The 23,616-nt window shown below is 38.5% G+C and overlaps 1 protein-coding gene and 1 long non-coding RNA gene across 4 annotated transcripts in view; both read right to left on the reverse strand.

Annotated features, from left to right (window-relative positions):
- Window positions 1-574: 574 nt before the first annotated feature.
- BCAT1 (branched chain amino acid transaminase 1) overlaps window positions 575-23,616 on the reverse strand; it is an 88,360-nt gene continuing 65,318 nt past the window's right edge. For all 3 annotated transcript variants that reach the window (XM_036457392.2, XM_036457390.2, XM_036457393.2), the window contains exons 7-11: window positions 22,904-23,046; window positions 15,175-15,260; window positions 12,370-12,510; window positions 8,640-8,714; window positions 575-1,619 (exon numbers count right to left, since the gene is read on the reverse strand). In XM_036457392.2, coding sequence (XP_036313285.2) covers window positions 1,578-1,619; window positions 8,640-8,714; window positions 12,370-12,510; window positions 15,175-15,260; window positions 22,904-23,046 — 487 coding nt within the window. In that variant the 3' untranslated portion in view covers window positions 575-1,577. The remainder of the gene's footprint in view (window positions 1,620-8,639; window positions 8,715-12,369; window positions 12,511-15,174; window positions 15,261-22,903; window positions 23,047-23,616) is intronic.
- LOC123653167 lies at window positions 20,713-21,603 on the reverse strand. The gene is made up of 2 exons (XR_006742807.1): window positions 21,370-21,603; window positions 20,713-21,134 (listed from the first exon to the last, which is right to left on the reverse strand). It is a non-coding gene; the product is annotated as an uncharacterized LOC123653167 (long non-coding RNA).

The following is a 23,616-nucleotide window of genomic DNA, read 5'->3' on the forward strand; positions in this document are numbered from 1 at the left end:
AGAAAACTCCTGAGGGCTGAAAAGAACATTCTCCCAAGACTTCTGATCAACAATTAAAAGCCCCCTAAAAGATATTTTTACCATTCTTTTTCATCTTATACCTCCCTAATTTTCATTTTACCATTCATATCTAAAAAAACCCCATGGCCAAAAGTCTTGGGAAAGTATCAAAGCCCCATTTGCTATGTGCTGCTAAATGCCTTCAGGAAAGATTTTCAGTGCATCAAACTTTTAGAATGTTATTTTTCCTTGCTTTGAAAAGAGAATAAAATATGATCAGCAAGATGAAAAGTTATTAGTACCAAAGGAATCCAAAATAGGATGTCTGAGAGCTGACCTTCCGAGGGTAAATGTTTGCTATTTTACTTTTACTTTTCCCTAGATAACCCAGATACAATTTTAACTCAGAGCTCCTAAACGAGGAAAATATCATCTATAATTGCTCTCCCTGTGCCCTAACCATGTGCTCATCCAATCCCCATTCAACCAAAAAGATCAACTGTAAGACCAATGTATAAAAACCATAGTATACCTCTCTTTGCTTCCCACTAAAAACAAGCAAACAAACAAACCCATTATGATTTATTTTTTTATTTAACACATAACATGTGTCATTTCCATTTGGTAGGAATGCTATCATGACTTCTCTGTAGAGTCATACTTGTAATTCCAAGACAGTCTTTACACATGAAGTAATTCCTCCCAGGAACTGTGCCTCTGAGTATCTCTAATGACTTAGCAGTCCATGGAAAACAAATGGCAATAAGAGGTAAAATATACACAAGGTCAGGATCAATCACCATTCTAAGAAAGAGGTTTCATAATATAGAAACAAAGAAGGTTCACTTCTATAGAAGGTAAATGTCCACTTATTCATTATTTACTGAGAACCTACTATGTGCCACGCATTGGGGATACAAAGATTTCTAAGGCACAAGGTCCTCAGTGTTGTTGTGGAGCCTAAGAAGCAGCCAATTAAGATACAATGTGGAAAGGGCAGCGGTGGAAACGTGCAGGCATCTTGCTGACACACAAGGAGAGCTTAGAGCAGACTGTGACATCAGGAAGAAAGGAGACATTGACTTAAGATGGACTTGGGGGCCTGAAAAAAAAACTGAGACGAGGAAATCCAGTTCTTCAAAGTTTTTTTGATTAAAAACAAAACAAAACAAACACTTTCTGAGGATGAAAACATGTCAGAGGAAGTACTCAGATCAGCTTTCAAACACACACACACAAAATCGTTTGGTTGAGAAGCAGAATATATCCTATGCTAAGGAATAAACAAACATTATTGTCGGAGTGACATATGAAGGGAGACACTAAATTATTGAGGGAATGCTATGCTAGATGGCTTCCTAAGGGAAGGTCAGATAAGCTTCCACTACCAAGTTTACAGAACGCCGGTTGATGGTTGCAATTCATTTTCTCTGGCAGAAGGAAACAATTGCCCTGCTACCACTGATAATATATACTACATTATGCACAACTAAAAACAGCTAGCCAAAGAATCTACCATAACTCAAAAGCAACAGTCTGTCCCATGAGCACACAGAAAATATCCTGTATTTTTTAATTCAGGATAGGATGATTGTCCAGTCGCTCTCTTCTCTTCCATACTGCAACAAAAACAAGAAAACATGTTTCAGTCTACAAGCTAACAAACTGGAATAGTTTATAAATAAACTCAAAATAAACATTGTACGAAAGGTTCGCTTCTGTTTTGAACATAAAAAATATATTCACATGAAAAATAAGATTAGACAGTCTTAGATGGTTTGGCTCAGTGGATAGAGCATTGGCCTGTGAATGGAAGGGTCCTGGGTTCAATTCTGGTCGAGGGCACATGTCTGGGTTGTGGGATCAATCCCTAGTAGGGAGCATGCAGGAGGCAGCCAATCAATGACTCTCTCATAACTGATGTTTATAACTCTCTCTCCCTCTCCCTTCCTCTGAAATCAATAAAGATATATTTAAAAAATAAGATTAGACAGAAACAACCAAATATCTGGAAAGAATCACAAATCTTATCACTGTTGTTGAACTCAAATTTACAGTTGATGTTGGTCCCTTATATGCTTACATGCATGTTGTTTCATTACTATTCTGTATTTAGCTTCTGCTCTCGTAATGGCATAACTGGGTTTAACTATGTCATCGTTACTCTGAAGAAGTGATGCTCAAAGTATATTCCCCAGATCAGTAGCATCAGTGTCACCTGGCAATATGTTAGAAATGCAAAATCCCAAGCACCACCTCGGCCTTCCTGAATCAGAAACTGGGCAGGGGTGTCCCAGCAGCCTGTGTTTCAGCAAGCACTTCAGGTGATGACATAACCTATGGTTTGAAAATGACTGCTCTAGGGCCTTTTAAGTTCCTGGACAAAAATATTATATTGACAAGCCCAGTGGGTCTGAACAATGCCTTTGTTTTCTAAATGAAAGTCGTTTGTGTTGCCGAAACCGGTTTTGCTCAGCAGTTAGAGTATCGGCCTGCGGACTGAAAGGTTCCAGGTTAGATTCCGGTCAAGGGCATGTACCTTGGTTGCGGGCACATTCCCAATAGGGGGTATGCAAGAGGTAGCTGATCGATGATTCTCTCTCATCGATGTTTCTAACTCTTTATCCCTCTCCCTTCCTCTTTGTAAAAAATCAATAAAATATATATATTTTTTAAAAAGTTGTTTGTGTTATGTTAGCATCGCAACTTTTCTTATCCCTTCCAAAATCATGGACCTGCATAATAATCACAATTAGATTATCTGCATCAGCAAGTTATCTTTCACAGACCTAAATTTTCATATTTGAAACAGAATTAAATGAAACATTAAGATACTCCAGATGTTAGAAAAAGGAAGCCAATCCTGTATTCATGTGTTCATTCATTCGTTCAACAAACATGTGTTTAAATGAGCGTTCACCCTTTGAGTAAGTACTGCATGCCAGTACCCCTGTGCCAAGAGCCTTACAGGCTTACTCCCTCAGTGACTCATTCCCACAGTAACCCCAGAGAGTAGGTGCTATTTTCAATCCCATTTTATGAATGAGAAAACTTTATATCTGGGAGATTAAGTAACTTTCTTAAGAGTGTGGTTAGTAAATGGTAGAGTCCAGACTCCAGCCAAGGTCTCTCTCACACCAAAGACCAGGTTCTTGACCACCATCTGGATTTCCCTGCACATCTTCACAGTCATGCGTGGAGACAGACCTGGAACAGACCCTCCCTACCCAAGTAGCATGCCATGAAGTCTGCCACTAGGCATTTGCCAACAGCAGAGGATGCCCCCTTTTCACATGAATTGGCTCTGTAATTATCACTTGGCTGAAATTAATACAATTCATCTGAAAATTCTGAATTGGAAAGAACTTTAATCATCTTACTTGGATGAACCCAGTAAGTGGGGCTCTGGTTTTTACTTCTTCACTTCAGAATAATTCCACTTTGATTGGTATTGTGTACTGGGATTCTAGGAAAGATCCTTTTTGCAGAAAGTACTGGCTGCTTAAAAATCAACTGTGAACTCAGAAGCCAAGCTTCTCATAGTATATACGAGAATACTGAGGCTCTAGGAGACCCGTAATCACAAGCTCAGTTCTCCTACGTCACATGGTCCATGTGCTGTGTCCAAGACCTCAGTGAGCAGAAACTACCAAATTGAAAAAATTACTGGGAGCCAAGAAAGGGCCCTACCTACAACATTCTGGTTTACATGAAAAGGAGAGTGAAGAAAGCCCAGTGACTGACTATATTGACCTGCTTAATCCACATCAGAAATGGATACCTAAACAGTGTGGCCTCCACTTTGACTCTTGATGCATGGCGAAATGCCGGATAAAACATTCCCAGATTCTGCCTGATTTATGCATGTTGTCAACATGATGTAAGGTAAGAGCAAAATATATGTTTTATTTTTCTTATTTGCAATCCCAATAATACATTAGACACCTTTCCCGTTAATAATATTTGGATGTCAGCATATTGACATTTTGGCAAATCTGTAGTACTGTGATTCATGACCACTATAATTTCATCTTCAATCTCATCAGTTAAAGTAAATTTGCGTCAATTAGTTGTCTTAGTTTTAGAACCAGTAGAAAATCAAATTTGGTTACAATAATAGTCATAGGCCATATTGCTCTGTGAACCTGTATAATATGTATTAAGTTTTATCCCTCTCATCCTGCAATTTATGCTCTTATGTAAAATCATAGCATTCTGAGATGTATCGCAGAGATAGGATAATATGGGTAATTCATAATGTGTAGATTTAGGCAGTTAGCATTCAAACTTTTCATGTGCGTGATGGATAATTCAATTTAACTTTGCAAGGGAAACTAATTCAAAGTAGAGATGGCAGATTTTAGCAGATAACAAATTACATGTTTTTCTCCAAGAGTAGGTGTCCCTAGGAGGAGGGGAAAGAGAACACATGCCTGCCTGGGCTAGGCTGTCCTTTTACCATTGTCAGTGTCATTGCAAACCACAGCAGCAGGCCCACCCCGTCAGCATTGGGCAGGCCTTCTGTAAGTCGCATTTACTGGATTTTGTTTATTGGAATCAAATATGGGCTAAAACAATTCATCAGGTACATCAATGCAGTGGGATGGTACTTTGAGACAATGTGGAGAACTATCTGTGTGATGTGCAGAATTTTCATCTTTCGCGAATGCCAGTTAGAACCCTCAACCAAAACATGACTAATGTAAAATTCATTACTCCATAATCAATGTATGATGGCAAATTATTTTACAGGGCCCTTGCTAAACTGTCTTTATGCTCAGCAGAAAGAAAAATCTTAATTTTTAGCAATACAAAAGGATAACCTGTATACCATGTACTTACTTTCTACAATGCCATAAAAATATAATATGTGCTGCCTACCAGGTAATAATCTGTCATTCTTTCTCAAATCCTATTCAATGGCCTTGCAAAGTTCTGTAATGCCATAGGATGTGGGGAAGTGTGCATTAGGAAACAAGGAGAGGCTGAGAAGCTGGTCACAGGGCTGAATCATTAAAGCAACCTGGAAATGTTCACTGAGAATGCACACAGTCTGAAGGACAGCTCAGGACATCTGCAGGGCACAGGGGTGGAGCTCTACCTTCTTATGCAATTGAACTGCATCAAGCTGTTTCACTGAAAACAAGAATAATTCCACAACCACAGAAGCTCTTTCTGTAGCCTCTAGTAAGAAAATAGATTTTTTAATTCTGTCAAGCTTTTCCTGTTTCTTTTATTTTTCTAAACAGACTATCTTTTTTTATTAACCCTCACCCGAGGCTATGTTTGTTGTGTTGTTGTTGATTTTTAGAAAGAGGGGAAGGGAGAGAGAGAAAGAGAGAAACTGTGATATGAGAGAGAAACATCAATCAGTTGCCTCCCAAAACCCAGGTATGTTGTGCCCTGACTGATTATCAAACCCACAACCTATTGGTGTACAGGACAATGCTCCAATCACCCGAGCCACCTGGACAGGGCTAAACAGACCATCTTGAAGTTAATTTATCTATTTTTCAAATTAAATGTATCGGGGTGACATAGGTTTCAAGTGCACATTTCTATGATACAGCATCTGTATATTACTTTGTGTTTTTTCTGGACTACTTACGACATCCACCTCTTGGTCTTTGCAGTCACTACTTCCTGCCTCCAGAAACCTCAAAGGCAGCACTGCCAGTTACTCAGACATGCTACCCCTCATAGTTAAGACCTGAGTTCTAGCCTCTAGCTAATTCCAACACCAGTATTGATGTGTATGTCATTTTGCAAAATACTGAACCAGATTCTCTGAAATTTTGTTAAAGAATAATTTGACATTATTCAAGACCTCCTCTCACCTTCTCTCAGAATGTGTTAATATACAAGAGCAACCTGTTTTTTTCTCTCTGGTATGTGCTTGGTCTATTCCTCACCATGTATCCCTTGATTCATTTAATCAGGAAATGTTTTTAAGTATGTACTATGGCCCAAACTTCGTGCCGATGCCTGGAGTTACAAAAAGAGAATGTATCCCTTGATTCATTTAATTGGGAAACGTTCTTAAGTATGTACTATGGCCCAAACTTTGTGCTGATGGCTGGAGTTACAAAAGGAGAGTTGATCCCTACATTCAAACAAGCCCAGCTCATAATTTAAAGGCCATAATGTGATAATCATAGGTAATATGGAAGCTGGAGAAAGCAGCAGCATTGAAGTGGGTGAATGTATGTTTGTACTGAGAGAAAGGGACATTGTTCAAGAGAGATTTCAAAGCTTCCTAAAGAACATGTGTCTTAAGGACAACCGATACCTTACCAAGTGGGCACATTGGAGACGATACAGAGGCAGGAGGAAGCAGCAGACAGCGGAGCATATTGGAAAAACAGAGAAGGCCCCAAATGGTCAGAGCAGGGGAATAGGATGGCAAGTAAGTAGAGTTGCCAAGAGTAATGGGAGAGAAAAGGATCATGGGCAACATGGAGAATGTTGTCCAAGTTTAAGTTTGGTTAAGTGTGAACACAGAAGTGTTTTTCTTTGTTGTTTAAATAAGAGAAAAATAGAAAAAAAGAAAATGCCATTTGAAATGTTCCCCTCCAAAGAGGTATTGGTAGTGTGATCTAAGACCCAGGAAACTCTCTAAATGATTAGCCAAATGGGATGAATATTTAGCTTCAGAGATTCTTACTCATATACAAAAGTACACAGGTGAAACAACAATCAGATCTATAGTTAAGAAGGAATTCCCACCTCCCTCCACCCCCAATCACCTTGGAAAGAATCTCAAGGGTTTGTGGGGGGTTTTTTTGTTTTTTTTTTTGGCTGTTGCTACTCTCCTTCAATTTATCAGAGCCTTTTGTAGCTAATATTCATGTTTCCATGTAATGTCAAAGAGGTCAAATGTGAAACATGACACAATTCTATGCTTTTCCCTCAGTTAACTTAAATTATTTCTTTTGCAGAGAAACAGACAACCTAGTAGCGGGGCTGGCAGCACTAATTTGCCATCTTGTGAGAGAATAATTGTGAAATTTTGGGTTTTGTGTCCACAACCAAAACAATGGAAGAGGAAAGATGCGGTCTCAGATTCTGCATCATGGTCCTTTGTTACTTAGCAGTTTGGTGCAGTGTTAGTGCTTTTGGTTTGTGATTGAATTCAGAATTATTTGTATTATCTCATGTGTTCTATAACTGTCTCTTTTTGTTTCTTTGTTCAGTCTGAGCTCTGAATGTATCATTAGTTTTTAGTGTTACTACCATTATCCATTATACATTACTTCCTAGGGTAAAAAGCACAATTATTAACTTCTTCTTAGCCACAGGCACTAAAGTATATAGGGAAAATACGTTTATTTTCTGCTTTCTATATTTATCTATTTTTAAATCTTTTTACATGGTGTTGCATGGAAATTGAATATTAATTTTGTTCTATATCGGTGTGCTTTGAATGCATAATTATTTGTCCCTTTTTTTTTTAACTACTCTCACTAGCACTTGAACACCTTGTTTGTGCTTAATACATGAATGAATGAATGAGTGAGTGAATGAATGAATGAATAAAAAAAATCACGTTTGTAACTTACACTCTTGAAGTCCTTAATTTACTCTAAAAAATGCTCTTTCTAAGAATTTTTGCAATGGCTTCCCATCTTATCCCAAAATTATGTCTTTGGGTTTCTCTTTTACTCATATTTTAGGGCTCTGATGCATTATTTTTCAACCATCTCAGTGGTGATGCACATTTCTGCTCTTCACCCTCCTAATCAAAGCTTCATGATTATATTTGTTGAACACCTCCATTTACAACTTTCTTTCAGTTCAAATTTAACCTGATTTTCCCCTCAGCTTAATTGACTACTTTTCCCTCAGCCTAATTGACATAAGAAATTTTGAACTGACTTGTTTTTATAACCAAATCAAGTAAGTTCAAAATGTTTTATGTCATATAATCTCCAAGAGGAAACCCTGATATCTCATTGTGTATTAACTGCTAAAAAATATAACATTCTTTCTGTACAATTTGTTCAAGAAAGTTTTCCAAATTAGTTTTTGTTTCTTATCACTATAATGCACTTCCTCCCCTCTTAAAAATTTCTCAACTTCTGTTTTGGATAAAGGTTTTCGTAATCTAACAAATTATATATTTCAGTTTTGTTTATAGTTTTTATTCCAGCAAATCTCTAATAACATTTCTTCAATCAGATTTACTCAGACAACTCTAAAAAATGTAGTGTTTTTTAACCAATGAGCTCATTGATTAAAAAACACTATTATTCTTTCCTTTTATAAATACTATGAGTTTTACAAAAAAGTTGCTAAGTATTAAAAAAAAATACAATTTTTATCACTATCTGAGGATCTCAACTGCTCTGCAGGATCTGCTGCTTTCCCAATGAACTGAATCTCTGCTTAGTTTTAAGACCCAGCACCACCTGATGTCACCAAAACTATCAAACTTCATTTTATGTTTCAGCATCTCAGTTCCCCCTGGTTATTTTCACCAACTGTATTGTTTATGCCCATACATACTATCAGAAACATCTTCCTTAGATTTAATTTGTTGACCCCAAATGGCAGTATTTACTCTCTTCTTGCCATTGAAATATGATTTGTTTCTAAGTGCTGTTTAAAATAAGATGACAAAAAAGAACAAAACACCTTACCTGAATATCAGTCAATTTGTCCAATATCCGTGTTGCAAGCTTAGTCCCATTCTCTACAGATGGAATGTGTAGGGTCTATAAAGAAAACCAGACATAAGATAATGAGGATATTCATGCATACTGCGCCACAAGTAAGACACTCAGTGATGACACTATATGAAGGCACCTCCTGGAAAGAAGGAATGGCTCTATTATAATCTGACTAGAGGCCCGGCACATGAAATTTGTGCATGGGGGTAGGGGGGGGTCACAATCTGGGACCACTGGCTCCTAATCTGCCTGCCTGCCTTCCTGATAGCACCTAACTGCCCCCACAGCTTGCCTGGTCACACTTAGCTGCCACCCCTGACAGCCTAGTTGTCCACCACTCCCCCTCTCCCGCTGGCCTGGTCACCCTTAAGAGTTCCCCCAGACTGGCCTGGTCACCCCCAACTTCCCCCCCACCCCCGGCCTGGTCACCCTTCACTAACCCCCCTGCCAGCCTGGTCGCCTCACACAGCCTGCTGCTCAGTTATTTGGTCACTCCTCACTAACCCCCCTGCTGGCCTGGTCACCCCACACAGGTGAGTTGTAATGGTTGCTTAGGTTTTTATATAGATTATTTTAGCTCCAAAGCCTATTTTCTATTCTAAATTTGAATAAAAAGTAACTAGCCAATGATAGGTTGTCCAATGCCTACCAACTGATTTTAGGGCACAATTTGTTTTTATGCCAGTCTTCTGGATAACTTGAGAAACTAATGAGAAGCTATGGGTGGCTAACAATGGCTAAACTTAAGAGAACCCTACCTCTTCCAGCATTCCTCAAATCAACAAAGATGAATGGTTGGCTTCCATATTTAACCCTCTCAACAAGAAATAAGAACTCAAAGATATTTTGCATTATAGTAATCATTTGGGGACATAAATTAAAGCAAGTCTATATCTTCTTAACCTATAGCTGTTACAAACCAAACTTCCAGAGGCTACAACTTCCATAATCTTGGATTGCATGGTTAAATTCAGGGCTGAAAATTTAATGACCCTAATTTATATTTCAGTCATGTCCATTCATGCCTCGCTGGCTTGCAGGCATGGTAGTCTGATTTTAGTATATAGTCCATGTTCTTACCTTTCTTATTATGCCCTTTAGGATAATAGGATAATTAGATGTACCTTTTGGCTCCAAATGCCCTCTAACACAAGACCATTAAAAACATGTTAAATTTTATAAACTTCTTATTTTTATAGGTGAAATAATAATTGGACTTAACGATATCTGATCTAATGACAACCACAGTTCGTTAAAAAAGCAACCAATGTCTAGATACCACTCTACTAAAATATGAAACAGTAGCTTTATAATCAGTACAAGCATTGAATGATAATAGTGTCATTCTTCTTTCTTGAAGGTCTGTAGATGGAATTAGGTCAGGAGCCATCACCTAAAAGCAAGTTTAAAATCTTCAAGCAATGAAGCAACCACAATTAAAATCAGAAGAGGAAAAAAAAAATCTGCCAGCTGAGAAAAAATATTGTGTTGAATATTAAATTTCTAGAATTTATATTTAATATAAGTGATTTAAGCATCTGAAATTTTAAGAATAATACTCAAATGACTTTAAGTTATGAAGTTAGCTGTTGATGTTAATCGTAAGTACTGGATTTTGTTATAAAGGGAAAAGAAGAAAAACTAACCAAAAAGTAGAATTACAGCACATATAAAATCAGACTGGTTTATTAAAGGGAGAAAATTTCTTCCAACTAAATACTTGAATTTTTTTCTGGAATATTTTATATATGTACCGGGTTTACCAAATTAAAAAAAATTGTTGTTAAATTGTCTAAATAACAATATCAATAATATTAAGAGTAATAAGTGATCATTCAAATGAAATTCCCATAACTATTTGCCATTCCTACTTCAGGAGATGGAACTACTTTTGGCAACCAGAAATTGAAATCTAACTACCTGTAGAACCTTCTGTATAAAGCCAGTAGAAAGTAATGAGTGGAAGTCTTGTGACACATCTCAAAACCCTAAATTGACAAAAGGCAGATATTCTTGTCCAAGGACAAAACTGACCTCCCACCTTGTTGGAGCTTACATAAACTCACTGAGAAGAGTGTTGTATCATAAATCAGCAGGTGAAATACAAAATGTCTTAATGAGACAATTAATTAGGAGTCATTTATTGCATGTGGCCCAGAGGAAGGTGTCTCTTCCAAATCTGAGCAATACATACAGAAAGTTTCTTGCAGTTATACTTTTCAAGCCTCTTTGTTTGCAGATATTACAAAGAACTCTGTGTGTGTTATTGTTACAGACAGTTGTAACCTTGAATACATAATGAGTTAGTACTTGGCATAAAAATATGGGAATTATTATCAGTATCCTATCTATAATAATAAAAGAATAATATGCAAATTGACCATACCTCCACTAAACCCACAAGCAACACCCACCAGCCAATCAGGAGCAAGTAGGAGGCGTGGGATTCCCTGGCAATGGAGGAAGTCAAGCTTTCTGCACACCCTGGTGGCCCTGGACTCCACTCAAGGCTACAAAGTTTCAATTATAGAAGATAAATAGCCAAAACCGGTTTGGCTCAGGGGTAGAGCATCAGTCTGCGGACTGAAAAAGTCCCAGGTTCGATTCCAGTCAAGGGCATATACATCAGTTGTGGGCACATCCCCGGTAGGGGGTGTGCAAGAGGCAGCTGGTCGATGTTTCTCTCTCATCGATGTTTCTAGCTCTCTATCTCTCTCCCTTCCTCTCTGTAAGAAATCAATAAAATATATTAAAAAAAAAAAAAAAAGAAGATAAATAAATCCCAACAAAAATGGTGGCAGCCACAGAGCAAGCAGGAGGCTTGGATTTCCCCGGCAATGGAGGAAGCCAAGCTTCTATAGCCCTGGTTTGCCTTGGCCTCCACTCAAGGCTACGTTTCAATTATAGGATATAAATAAATCCCAACAAAAAATGGCTGTGGCCACAGAATGAGCAGGAAGCTTGGCTCTGCTCAAGGCTACAAAGTTTCAATTAAAGAAGATAAATAAATCCCAGATACCGGGGCCTCTGCTTGGGCTGCCAGGGGAAGTGGGGGGGGGGGGGAATGGCTGGACTGCAAACCACTACAAGCTCCTCACCCAGGCCACCCCACACCCCAAGGGAACCCCTACCCTGATCCAGGATATCCTTCAGGGCAAACTAGCTTGCCGCCACCCATGCACCAGGCCTCTATCCTATGCAATAAAATAATAATATGCAAATTGACCATCACCCCAACACACAAGATGGCTGCCCCCATGTGGTCAAAGATGGCCACCACAAGCTGACCAGCAAGGGAGGGCAGTTGGGAGGGATGAGGCCTATAAAGGAGGGCAGTTGGGGGCAAGGACAGTTAAGTTTATCTTTTTTTTATTATTTTAATTAAAAACAAAGTGATTTTATAGAATAAGAGACTATCTTAAAGTGACAGAGTTTATAATGACAGGATCAAGGGACTATCTAACAATAACAGAGAGTTTCAAACAGCAGTTTTTTATACGAGATAGAGGTTACTATACTTCAAGGGTAAGTAATTTGCTAATAATACAAGTTCATGAGGACAATCCGCCCCAGTTAATAAAATGCCAAGCTAAAAAAAAAAAAAAAAAAATCCTTTGCATTCTGGGACCAACTAGTAATTTGGTCAGATGTTAAAAAAATAAATTATACGCAAATGCTTAGAAATGGCAGGCTGTCTTACCTCGCCCTTGAACAGGATATCAGAAACTGGGCAAACAATACAGGCAGTGCCAGAGCCAAACATCTCCTTCACTCGGTTCTGCTCCAAGGCTGTTGTCAAGTCACCCATGGTGAGGTACCTCTCCGACACCTTAAATTCACCCTGTTTGCAATATATAGTTTAAAAAAAAAGTGATACATATTTTTAAGGAAAAGGCATGAGGGGAAAATGCCCTGTAGTACTACCTTTCTATTTTATATTCTTAGAGGGAAAAGCTGTAGAAAGCAACACCATCTTACTGGTAAAACACAGTGAGGTGTTAAGCCCCCTACTCCAAGGTCACAAGGTCTCTAAATGAGAGGATCAGAATATAAAATATAAGATTATGAGCATAAAACACATGGCATATTTTTAAGACGTGTGCTTTTTTTTTTTTTTTGCCTATTTGTTGTTATGGCTAAAGTCAAACAGGTTGACGTACACTGGTGCTACTTAATGTGTACTCTAAGCTGACAGTGTTTTAAGTGCTATTTACCACAAAAGAGAATACATTATAATAACATTAATAATTATAGCTACCATTTACGGAGTATCCATTGCATGCCAACTTCTCTGATTTTAAGGTGGGTATCATCATCCCCATTTAAGAAATGAAGGTTCAAGGAAGTTGAGAGTGACTCTCCCTAAGGCCACACAGATAGTAAATGGCAGAAAGTGGACCTGAATTCAGGTTTAATCCAACTTCCTCCAAATTTGGTCCTTTTTCTATTGTGTCTTTTATGGAATAAAACCATGGACTGAGTTTAAACATCTGGAAGATTTCATTACTTTAAAACAGTGAAAGTATATTTGGACTTTATTTGAGAAATTGCATTGTATATTTTTTCTTCCTAAATTAAACCCACTGGTTAAGTTGGCTTTACTGCAGTAATCCTCTCCCTTACTCTTAGAATCATATTAGATTTTCATCACAGAATTATTGATATAACTTCTGGCATTTATGTCGCATCAACTTCTGCTGAACTATTGGAACATTTTATTTGCTCCAGGATAGAAAATATAAATAAAGATATTCTGATTTTTTAAAGCTATTTAGTACACATTCTTTCATCGGTTTAATTCTCATTCTTTTATATTAGTGGTTAAAGCTCAAAGTTTGTCAACAAGCTATCTGAATTAAGGACAAACAAAAAAATGGATAGATTTTTAAAATTAAATGGGAGTATTTTTTTAAACCTGCAAATCTACAATAGATAAAAATGGAAATCACAGCTCTTGGCAAGATTCAAAACATTAGAAGAATGCATCATGTTGTAAGCATATATTTGGAAGGGTAGGAAAATATGCCTGTGATAGAAATATGGCTTTTTGCAAGTTTCAATTTATCTCAGTCTGTAATTGCAATTATGTTGTTCAAAGGTAAATAAATTCTAGAAAATCAGCCAAGTTAACTGAAAACAAGCTGAGCTCTGTGTCCTGGAAAAGGAAGAAAAAAAAAAAATCTTGTAAATAAACAGAATTGTTTTTACTCTGCTCACCCTTACTTATCTTTGGACAATTTTCCCTGTCTGGCATGTAATGGTAACCCCCCACATGGCTCTTGGCATTTATGTCTCACTGTTTTAGAATAGCTTTTAAAATAAATTACAGCTAAGGAGTCAAGAAAAAACTTCTTCCATAATAACCTATTTTCATGCTAGCAAATCATTAGTGTGGGAAAGCATTTCCACTTGCAACTTGTCATCAACCCTTCTGTACTTGGTTGAATTTTTTTCTCTAATAAAACAAAAATTACTGAGCTTTGAAAATACATCTTTGCAACTGCAAACATATTTAGGACAGGGCAAGCTGTTTGAAATTATACAAACAGTTTGTAAATGCCATGCCCGATGTGCCAGCCAGCATGTGGCAGCTGTGCTATAAATAATTCTACAAAACCCCGAAGCAGACAAGGCCCATTTTCTCTATTTCCAAAGCCTTTTTCCAGAGGAAATGTACTAGGACTCTCCTAGATGATGTGTGTTTCTAAACGTTTGCCTTATTAGTACTGTTTGACCACAGAATGCTCACAGCCTTTTCATGTCCCTTGGACATTAGTTTAACACATGGGTCAAAAGTTCCATCCAAAAACCTTTGCCAGATAACCAACTCATCCAACATTCATCTTAAGTATGTTAGAAAGTCATTTCCAATACTGAATAGTTTAGCATGCTTGCTTGTGTCACATGAATCAGAAAGTCTACTGAAAATAATTTTACACTTGCTTGAGTGTTTTGACTTTAAAATAAGCATGTATGGGAATTTGGAAGGACAGGGAGCATGAAGGAAGGGGGCGGGGGGGAGAGAGAAGGCAGCCAAACTAATAATGTTATGTTAGTAAACACTTATGCCAATAGAATTCTTAATTTCTTGGTAAGCTTGGCTATGCTGGAATAAACAGAGGAAGGGGAGAACAACAAGTCATTGCCATGTGGAAACAAAGGACTTAGACATGAAAAGTTAAGGACTGGCTAAATGGAAGCACACAAATTACAAATCAGGTGAGTTGGTGGGAGACACCTGATATAGAGCCTGAGACTAGTACTAGAATACTTCTTCACCAGGACAACTTGACAAACTGGTTTCTGTCTGCCCTCCCTGTAAACAAAGCTTATTTGATACTCTTGCCAAGACAGGTCTTTTAGAAGAGTTCTTTTCACTCAAGTTAAGATCAAAGATTAGATAACATTGGTTGCAACTTCAGGATATTATTTCAACACAAAGCTGAACTTATTTTGATTACTTTTTGTTTCGTGCTGAGAAAAGTTGCTCATGTCAAAAACCCACCCACTTGCGTGCCAGGTCCAGAATGCTCTGCCTTGTCACTCCTGGAAGAATGATGCCATCTAGTGGAGGAGTTGCCAGTTCTTCTTCTGTCAATTAGAAATTGGAATATTTTCAAACTTTAACTATATTAGCAATGCCTATATATCAATAGCCATTAAAAATAAACAAAAAACCCTCCTGTGTCTTTCAATTTGGCTAGTAATAAACATGAAGATATTATTGTTGTGCGTTGTCAAATTTCTCAATTCACACTTAAGGTAGATTTCGATTCAAAGAAGGAGGAGGAGGGAAGGAAGGAAGGAAGGAAGGAAGGAAGGAAGGAAGGAAGGAAGGAAGGAAGGAAGGAAGGAAGGGAGGGAGGGAGGGAGGGAGGGAGGGAGGGAAAGTATACTACTCATCTATTCATCTTCAATGTACCCTTAACCAGTAAAAAATGAGATGGTTTTCCACTAACAAACAGCAAAAGTTATAAACTACTCTTAGGAGGAACATTGTGAAGTCAAAATTTGGTAGGTTAAAGCTGGTTAGTAATTAGAATAATGTAGATAGGATATTACGTGGGCACACTGGTCCTTAGCAAACCTTTTAAGAATACTGTGGCAGAGCGTCACCCCCAAGAAGAGTGGGTGCCTATTCAGGCCAGCCACTGCTCACACACTACCCCTTGATAAATCTCTCTAGAGTGATTATCAAACTGTAAAGTGAGTATCCACATCATATTTAGAATTGTTGACCTCGTCCTCTGAGTTTCAAATGTAATAAGCTCAGGATGGGCTCAAGCACATATTGGCTAACAAAAAAGAAAGAAGAAGAAGAAAAAAAAAAAGAAATCCAAAACACAAAACAAAATTCTACAGGTGACTCATAGAGAGCCACAGCTGAGACACTGGTCTACCACAGCATGATCCCAGGCACTCCAAACCACCGTTTGGTCTGGGATGACTCTCCGTCTGCCAGAGTCAGGGTGGCCCATGACCCACAAACACCCCTTACATAAGGAAATCTCTGGTACTCAACATCCCCTTCTCCTCTCTACCTCTGGCAACCAGGAATCTGTATCTTGTGAGAAATTCAATCCCTAAATCATTGCTTTATCAAGACGGTGAAGCTTGTAACAGACCGTATGTTGCCCAGTATGCGTTTTCAGAGGAATTCACAAGGTCTGCTTGAAAGAATCACTAGGTAACAAAGACTGTGCAGAAATCACACTGGTGACTCTGAGCTCCCCAAGTCATGTTATGCAGCTATAATAAAAGGGACTTTGGAAATCACCTAGTGCAGTGGTCGGCAAACTCATTAGTTAACAGAGCCAAATATCAACAGGACGACGATTGAAATTTCTTTTGAGAGCCAAATTTTTTACACTTAAACTTCTTCTAATGCCCCTTCTTCAAAATAGACTCACCCAGGCCATGGTGTTTTGTGGAAGGGCCACACTCAAGGGGCCAAAAAGCCGCATGTGGCTGGCGAGCCACAGTTTGCCGACCAGGGACCTAGGGCAATCCTCGCTTCACAGAAGAAACTGAGGTTCTACACACATAAGTGACTTGCAAGGTTAGTGACAGTGGAGGACAGTCAGGACCAGACCTTCAGGGTACCTACACTGGAGTCTTTCCCTTTTTGATAGGATACTGGGGTCTGGGCTCACCTGTACCCTGTGGGTACATTACACATCCCCAATACACAAGCTGTCTGGAAGACCAAAACTACATTCATTCCTGTGTCCCCAAAACTCAGCATTCTGCCTGGCTCAGAATGGATGTAATAAGTGTTGTTGTTTTTTGAATAAAAAATAAATGAATAATCTCTTTTCTAGGATATAGCAGTATGATTTTTTTCCCCCCCTTAAATATGTCTAAAAATCATCTCGTAGATGCTTTCGGGAAAGAGGAAAACTTAGTTTTGGCAACATCCTTGGGGCTACTTTGAAATGTTGCTCTCAAAATAAACCTGTGTTTTGCAATAGCTAGCTAGCTAGACATAAATGTAGTATGGATCTACATGTGTGTGTATATATATGCACACACTCCACACATAGAGACAGACCTACTTCCACTGCCCCCAAACTGGACCCTTTCCTGGAGCCGGCTGAGCTCTAAGATTCCATCAAGTTAAATGAAAACGGCGGCCCCGCCTATGCAAACGCAGTTTTGTGAAATATATTTAACACCCAAACTGTAACCACTAGCCTGAGGTCAAGGAACAGAACATCTGTTTCTCTGGTTGCCAGACAGAGATGATGACATGACAACATTTGGGTGAGAAATATTCATTTTCCTCTGCAACCACAAACATGCTTATGAGAGCCAGAACCAGCTCCAGATGGCCCAACATGAGGAAAACACAGCCTACAAATGCAGCTTGTTTTTGACAGAGGAATCATTTTTAGAAGCTGAAGGGTTTAGAAGCAACAACAGCAGGATTCATCTGTGTCATCCCAAAGTCAAGCACTAATAGGAACCAGGAATGTGGGTTTGCGTAAGAGCCCTAACCATCACCAGCACAATTATTCGTTTACTCAACAAATATACAGACGGGCCTGGCCTAACAATGCTTTGACGTGATTTTTTTTTCTTTTTTAACTTTTAAGATGGTGTGAAAGTGATACTTAGTCAGGAAAAATCAAACTTTGAATTTTGAGCTTCTCCCCGGTTGCAGATGTTCAGTCCAATGTTCTCACCGATGCTGGGCAGTGCAGTGAATCGCAGCTCCCGGTCAGCCTCGTGATCTCAAGGGTAAACATCTGGTAGATACTCTTGTACTGTGTTGCCAGTGTTTGGGGATATTATGTTCTAAGCACAATTAAGGTAGGCTAGGCTAAGCCATGATGGTTGGTAGGTTAGGTCAGTGTTTTTCAACCGCTGTTCCGCGGCAGTGTTGCCTGGTGTGCCGTAGGTGCAGACAAGACAAGAATTTTATAATTTTTCACTATTTTGTTTACTTAATATTTCATAATAAAGTAATTATAAAATACTTTCTTTGTGTTTATTTGATTCCTATTCAAGAGAATTACTTTATATATAGTCAATATAGGCACAGAGTTAAATTTTTTAACATTTTCTAATGGTGGTGTGCCTCGTGATTTTTTTCATGAAACAAGTGTGCCTTTGCCCAAAAAAGGTTGAAAAACACTGGGTTAGGTGTATTACATACATTTTCGATTTATGACATTTTCAATTGAATGATGGGTTTATCAGGCTGCAACTCCATCATAACAAGCATCTGTGTACTGAGTGCCCACCCTATGCAGTTGGCTTATCTCTATACCAAGGATAAAGCAGTGAACAGAACTAATGTAACTCCATGCTTACTTTCTAATAGGCAGAGGCAAACAGTTGTTACATTAAATAGTGTAGACCATGAAAGGGGTGGGGGGGGAGGGAGGGAAAGGTGATAAATGCTTTGAAGTAGAGAGAGAAGTTTGCAAATATTTTTGTAAGTGTATTTTTATTGGCCGAAACCGGTTTGGCTCAGTGGTAGAGCGGCGGTCTGCGGACTGAAAGGTCCCAGGTTCGATTCCGGTCAAGTGTATGTACATTGGTTGCGGGCACATCCCCAGTAGGGGGCGTGCAAGAAGCAGCTGGTCGATGTTTCTTTCTCATTGACGTTTCTAACTCTCTATCTCTCTCCCTTCCTCTCTGTAAAATATCAATTAAAAATATATATATGTATGTGTGTATATATATATATATATATATATATATATATATAATATATATATGTATATATATATACACACACATATATATACATATATATATATGTATATATATGTGTGTGTATATATATATATATATATATATATATATATATGTATTTTTATTGATTTCAGAGAAAGAGGAAGAGGGAGAGAAAGAGAGAGAATCATCAACAACAAAAGAGGATCATTGATCCTCTGCCTCCTGCATACCCCCTATTGGGCATTGAGCCTGCAACTCAGGCATGTGTCATGACTGGGAATCAAACAGTGACCTCCTAATTCATAGATTGATGCTCAACCACTGAGCCACACTGGATGGGCGAGCTTGCAATTTTTAGTAAGGTGCTCAGGAAAGCCTTATTGAGAATGGATATGTGGGCAAAGACTGGAAGGTGGGATAGGAGCATGCTAACAGACATGGGAGGGAGGAAGGCTCCAAGCAAAGTTGGTGTAAATGCCTGATGTCCAAGAAGGCTCCCAGGGCCTGAGCCGACTGAGCAGCATCAACACTCATTGCCATGATCATTCTCCCAAACTATCTGTGAACTCAACCACGGGAACTGGGTCCAAGTCTCAGGGTGGCTCCAGTGTCCAATAGAAGATAAAACTTGTTCCAACAATCGTATTAGTCTCTACAAGTGTATGTGTTAAATTACTCATCCACTGAGTAATTTAAGGAGAATCGAGACTGTGTGATCTTACCACTAGCATTGCTGTTACTGGAATAAAAGTCCACATGAGTTACAGGACAAGTGCCACATACAGTCATCAGGCAGGGCACGGTGCTGTGAACAGATGATCTACTTTAGTGACCTTTCAAAAGTGGCAGAGAGAGTGGGTGCTCATGACAGACAGCAGGTAATTACTAAAAGAACTCTGCATATAGCTGCTGTTGGGAACGTTTGTGAAAATGAAAATTTTGCTGATTTCCAACTTGTTATTCTTTATATTTCCTTTTCTTTTTCTAATCCTCACTAGAGGATATTTTCCCATTGATTTTTAAGAGAGAATGGAAGGGAGGGAGAGAGACAGAGAGAAACATCAATGTGAGAAAAATACATTACTTGGTTGCCTCATGCACACACTCTGACCAGGGCCAGGATGGAGCCTGCAACAAGGTACATGCCCTTGACAGAATTGGACCTGGGACCCTCAGTCCTCAGTCTGATGCTCTATCTACTGAGCCAAACTGGCTAGGGTCCTTTATATTTTCTTAAAGCCACATGGTATAAATCAAAATTACTATAGAGTTGCCTCAATGTCTTCTAGTTTTGGTCCAAAGGTTATTCCTGGTATCTATTGCATTTTCTCATAGTACTATCCAAACATTTATTCCATTTCCTTTCTCCTTACTTTAATTTGTATTTAATCTATTATATGAACACCCTCAAACTAAAGGGGTACATTCACATTAAAACTAAAGTGATCTCAGGCAACCATAATCTGAATAATAACTCTTAAGGTCTTGTATATTTTGTAAGAGTCAGAAGACAAATTCACTCATTTCTATTCTGACCTTTAAAAGCCATAGTGGAAATGGCCCGTTACAATTGTTTGGATAAGGCATAATTTTTCACCAGAACTGTTTCTGGTTAAGTCATGTAGCTCTGATTTAGACTGTGCTTAACTCCTGACATCTCCTATCCTTAAATGATGATGTTGACACTTCTGACTGATGTAATTGTTTTTGTTTGGAGTAATGTGGTTTTTTGGGGAGATGATGGTGGGAGTGGACCAGTGAGAAAAATGAGTTGAATCAATCTATTATCTCCTAAGTGCAGAGTTCAACAAGTACAGCTTATGTCATATGCAAAAAACCCAAATTTAGAAATCACAAATATTCCAGTAGAATTTATGTTTTTAAATAGTGCCAAGTACAAACAGCAGGGATGGAAGAATGAGCGTGATTTCTATCTGCCTTTTCCTATGCCAAAGATTACCAATGGCCAATCCCTGGATAAGTGTCCTCACCACACCTACTATTCTACCTCTCACTGGAATGTAAGGCTCAATCTTTTTAGTCTCTGCCACTAATGCTCAAATCAGTATAGAGATCTAATGTCAGCTACACGTGACCATGTTCCTCTATTTGTAGCAAATGACAAATGAGCTACTTTAAAATTTCAAGTAAAACCAATAGAGACCTTTTAAGTATTTAGAAATTTAATATTTTACATTTCTACACTCAGTATTATGAAATGAAACTCTAAGAATGCAAACAAGCCTAAAAATTTCTTTAAAATTTTTATGACTGCCAAAACTGGTTTGGCTCAGTGGATAGAGTGTCAGCCTGTGGACTGAAGGGTCCCAGGTTCGATTCCGGTCAAGGGCATGTAACTTGGTTGTGGGCACATCCCCAGTAGGAGGTGTGCAAGAGGCAGCTGATCAATGTTTTTCTCTCATTGATATTTTTAGCTCTCTATCCCTCTCCCTTCCTCTTTGTAAAAAATCAATAAAATATATTAAAAATAAAAATAAAAATAAAAATTTATGACTTAAAATTCTAGTAGAAATAAATGCATACATCTGCATTATTGGGCATTTAATTCAATACTACAGACATTGAACTTCAATGAACTCCAATGGTCTCTGACAACTAAGAACAACAACAACAAAAGCAAGTTGCAGGAAAGATGGAAGAGGGCATAAAAAGGATAAATGGTTATGAAAAAAAAAAAATTTTAAATAAAAAGAAAAAGTAGTAAAGAGAAATAATGAGCATTCAGAATATTAAAACTAGTAAAGAAGTACTGATTTTTATAGTAGACATCCTATATAATAAAGAGGTAATATGCAAATTAACCCTCACGCCCTCACAAGATGGCTAGCTATAGCCAGGCTGATGGGAGGTTAGTGAAGGATGACCAAACAACTTAACAGCAGGCTGCATGGGGTGACCAGGCCAGCGGGGAGTGGGGGAAAGTTAGGGGCTACCAGGCCAGCAGACGGGGGCAGTTGGGAGCGACCAGGCAAGCGGGAAGGGGGTGGGGGGAAGGGAGATGCAGTTGCAGGCAATTAGGCCAGCAGTGGAGACAGTGAGGGGTGACTAGGTTGGCAGGGGGAGCAGTTGGAGGTGACTAAGCCAGCAGGGGGAGCATTTAGGGGTGACCAGGCCAGTGAGGGTGTATTTGGGAAAGACCAGACCAGCAAAGGGGGGCAGTTGGGGCAATTGGACTGGCAGGGTGGGGGCAGTAAGAGGTAATCAGGCTGGTGGGGAGGGGCGGTTAGGAGTGACCAAACTGACAGGGAGGGGGCAGTTGGGGGTGACTTGGCTGACAGCAGGGGATAGTTAGGGGTGACCAGGCCGGCAGGCAGGTGAAGGTTTAGGAGCCAGTGGTCCAGGATTGTGAGAGGGATCAATCCTGGATTGAAGAGGGTGCAGGCTGGGCTGAGGGGACAGCCCCCACCATGCACAAATTTTGTGCACCAAGCTTCTAGTATATTAATAAACTTGAATGAACCAGGATCTAAGTACAATTCCAAGATAGAGCAGTATATTCTTAAAATTACTATGTTCCAATTAAAGTGAGCTCCAGAGTAAACCTGGAAGGCTTTTGATATATTATCAAAATATGTATAAAGTGCAACAATTTTTGAAATTATAGCAAGGGAGTATACTAAGTTTCATATCAGTAAAATCAGTAGGCTGTGTTTATTACTATAGCATTTTATACATACTATACTGTGTATGACTATTAAGTTTATCTGAAACCTAACTCCAAATGCAAGGGATTTCCAGTAAGAAAAATGTTAGGAATAAGGTAGCAAATCTTCAGATTGTAGAGATTCAAATTCCTTAAGTTGACATCTTAATAATACATATATATAGAGCCAAAAAACAAAATCTTTAGAAATTCTGTAAACTTGAACTCATGTCTACTTGGACAGCAAAAGCACATTGGAATCATGCTGCTTATTTCTTTGTTCTAAGTTCCAAGTTCTTTTCTTTCCAATTCCACTGAAAATGATTGAAGAAGAAGAAAAAGAAAAAAGAAAAAAAAGCAAGGAGCTGAAATCTGAGTAGATTACCTCCATCTTCGTTAACCCAGTAAAGGAAAAGATTCATAGTTCCAACTTCTGTTATCTGATTGTCCTCTCCATGGAGCCACAGAACCTGCTGACACCCGTTATCCACTGCTTCACATTGGGCAAAGAGAGAGGAGCCGTAATTCCTTTTAAGAAACAGGAAACATACTGATTACAAATATTCTACACTTACCCTATTCCCACACCAAAATACCAACTTCTTTAATTCACAGGTGCATGTAATCAATGTATTATGTTCTTAATATGCACTATGTACTTAATATGTTAACTTTCTAGTTAACAGCATAACATTAACTTAGACCCTAATTTAATGGTTGGTTTTTCGACCTGCATCTGAAAGAATATTGACTCATAACTAAAATATTCTAGAAAGCTATGAGAAATAAGCACTAGACTACTTGACCACAGCAATCTGGGCAATGATAAGGGTTACTTACATGGAGGTAATGTAAGAGTCATTAAAAGACCTTCAAAACACAGATAATAAGATATAAATTATCGGTTAATCTAAATGATCTAATTGCACTCATTTGAGAGAAAGAGCACACACAAAGCAAAATTGTGGAATTCTAACTTGAAAAGTAGAGATATGAGAACACAGGTAAATAACCAAGTTAATAACAGTTAAAAGTTATTGAATATATATTTTTTCACTTTCCAAGCAATTTTACATGAATTATTTTGTTTAAGTCTCA

The sequence above is a fragment of the Pipistrellus kuhlii genome, unplaced genomic scaffold, assembly GCF_014108245.1.
Source record: "Pipistrellus kuhlii isolate mPipKuh1 unplaced genomic scaffold, mPipKuh1.p scaffold_m20_p_3, whole genome shotgun sequence".
Taxonomy (NCBI): Eukaryota; Metazoa; Chordata; class Mammalia; order Chiroptera; family Vespertilionidae; genus Pipistrellus; species Pipistrellus kuhlii.